The sequence below is a fragment of the Penaeus japonicus genome, unplaced genomic scaffold (genome assembly GCF_977035675.1).
Source record: "Penaeus japonicus unplaced genomic scaffold, GWHDUDI00000001_assembly GWHDUDI00000016, whole genome shotgun sequence".
In the NCBI taxonomy this organism is placed as follows: domain Eukaryota; kingdom Metazoa; phylum Arthropoda; class Malacostraca; order Decapoda; family Penaeidae; genus Penaeus; species Penaeus japonicus.
The window spans coordinates 12,816,615-12,819,248 of record NW_028234418.1 but is presented as its reverse complement, the minus strand read 5'-3'; the positions used below and the strand labels follow the sequence as shown (position 1 = coordinate 12,819,248).

General features: G+C 41.2%; 1 protein-coding gene across 1 annotated transcript in view; it reads left to right on the top strand.

Moving 5' to 3' along the window:
* Window positions 1–1,347, top strand: part of LOC147470167 (uncharacterized) — a 5,896-nt gene extending 4,549 nt beyond the window's left edge. Inside the window, exon 4 of the mRNA XM_086545346.1 lies at window positions 906–1,347. Within this exon, the coding sequence (XP_086401472.1) occupies window positions 906–1,012 (107 nt within the window). The 3' untranslated portion in view covers window positions 1,013–1,347. The remainder of the gene's footprint in view (window positions 1–905) is intronic.
* Window positions 1,348–2,634: the final 1,287 nt, after the last annotated feature.

The following is a 2,634-nucleotide window of genomic DNA, read 5'->3' as shown; positions in this document are numbered from 1 at the left end:
TTGTTATTATCATCATCATCAACTGATGAAAATATTGTCAATGAGGATGATGATAATGATAATGACAATGATAATGATAACAGCAACAATGAAAATGATAAAAAGAACAATAGTTATGAAGATAATAAAACAATGATAATAGTGATAAGGTTGATAATAATTGTTATCATTACTATTATTGCTATCATCATTATTATCATTGTTATTTACTTTTTGTTATCGTCATCATTATTATTGATATCGTTATTATCATTATTATCATCATTATTACTATCACTATTATTGTCATCATTATCACTGTTATTATCATTATTGTTACTATCATTTGCAAGCATCGTTCATGTTTCGTTGCCTCTTGTTATTTCATCAGTTATCATGCTTCGTTGTCTTTTTTTTTATCCTAACGAGTTAAAAGAGTTAATATTTGTCTATGAAACTTTTACCTTCTTCTCATGTTTTAGTAACTTAAACTTTCATGAGCTTCTGATTTTTTTCTAGACTCCAGTCTTCATAGCAATCACCTCGTCCTCCAGTTCGTACACATGTTCTTATTCATTATCCGTAACACACGCCTGCATACACACTCACACTCGCACATGATACGTACACACAGACATGCACACTCATTCACGCAATTAATAAATATACAGATATTCAACAGTGCACACAAAGACAGACACACTCAATCCCGAAATCGAACAAGCACACAGGTAAATTACCACATGCACACACACGCACACCACTGTTTGTTTATCAAAGGACAACGTTATATAATAGTTTCTTTCCCTTCCCTCTATCAAGCGAACAAGACCATTTCGTTTCATCCTTCAGCCCCAGAACTTTTACCTTCTTGTCGATTACGTAACGTCTCTCTTAAAACAACATCGCCCGGATTCTTTTTTCAGCGAGTTCGTTCTCTCATCGTACGAGTGAAATCGGTCCCCGAGAAGGGGCGTTTACTTGGACGGTCGGTCAGATGTTGAAGGGACTGAGAAGGAGAGCGAGACCTTGAAGACGTGTCGGGGGAAGACAGCACCAGGTGATGGAACTCACGGTAAGTCGATACTCCCGGGTAAAAGACAATGCCAAATCGCCCATAAGAACCCCATCGGAAGTTGAACCGGCCACTTAAATCCGCTCGCGTTGAGAGTTTAACGTCTCTGCTGCTAAGGGTGACCATGCCTACGGAAAACGGGCGAAACACGGCCTTGTTGCCTTTGTAGGACATGCAAGGACACCTCTGAAGATCTCCTTCATCGGGTGCAAGAACCTGTCCGCCGTCTTAACCGAGGATTTATTATCTTCGCTGAGTCACAGACTCATACGCGGTTCAGGATTTTTAGTGCAGACAGGATAATGTTTCCGCTTGAAGATCGCGTTACTGTATCGCAATATAGTGATGTAAGTGGTCAGTTGTTGATCGGAGTTATGAAAGTCTACGAATACCAACTCAAGAGACAAAGAATATTATGAATATATGTCAGTATCAGACAGTATGGTACTTTGATGTTAAATTTCTGTCTTTTCTTAACCAGCGGAAATATGACTGTCTGCGAATTCATGCAGAGGAATTGCTGTCTGCAACTCATTTGTATTCCATGACATATAGCTATTCAAATGTAGTAATTAGTAAAGTGGGTGCGTGAGTGTATTTGTGTGTGTGTGTGTGTGTGTGTGTGTGTGTGTGTGTGTGTGTGTGTGTGTGTGTGTGTGTGTGTGTGTGTGTGTGTGTGTGTGTGTGTGTGTGTGTGTGTGTGTGTGTGTGTGTGTGTGTGTGTGTGTGTGTGTGTGTGTGAGGGGGGGAGTGAGAGTAGACAGATAGACAAAACAAACAGAGGGAAAGACAGACGAAGAATGGAAGGGGGGCGTTGTGTGGAAGCGAAGGGATAGAAGGGTTGGCTGATGCAGAGCTGAATCATAATGTCTGCATTTGCTTATCAAAAGGTCACCTCCCTTTGTCTATGCGAAGGATAGGTTGGAGTCACAGATGGTGAGATATGTAGAGGAAGATGGAGGAGCAAGAAGAAGAAGAAGAAGAGATCCTTCGAACAAAGGAGGAAACAAAGAGGGTGGCAGAGGGAGAAGAGATCTGTAAGAAGAAGGGGACAGGAGAGGCAAAACCCTCCAGACGTAAACGGAAGGGTAGAAGAGGAGGTTACAAGAGAGCACGCAACGATACAGACATGGACGGGGCAGAATGATTCTCACGAGGCAAAGACAGAAACATTGACAGAAGATAATGGGGAACAGGCACGCAATACAAGAAGCCTGCGAGACAAGAACAGTCGAAAGATATGTTAAAAGGAAGCCATAGGACGTACAGAATGCAGAAAAGGTCGCCTAGCAAACAAATTTATTACGAGTATGAGCGTATTGTGAAAAGGGACATGGAATCAATTATAGCCTGAGGTAAGTTATATGTTTCATGCTATCAATAACCACGGGAACTTTATTCTTCGAAAATCAAACAAAGAGACACTGAGATAAAGAGACACTGAACTAGCAAGCGAGTCAGCCAGCCAGGAACACACACGACTAGACAAATAGCTAGCAAACCATCTATCCATCCATCCATCCAAACAGACTTATAAAGGACAACAGAGTTTACACAGGCGAGTGGAAACAGCACGTCTC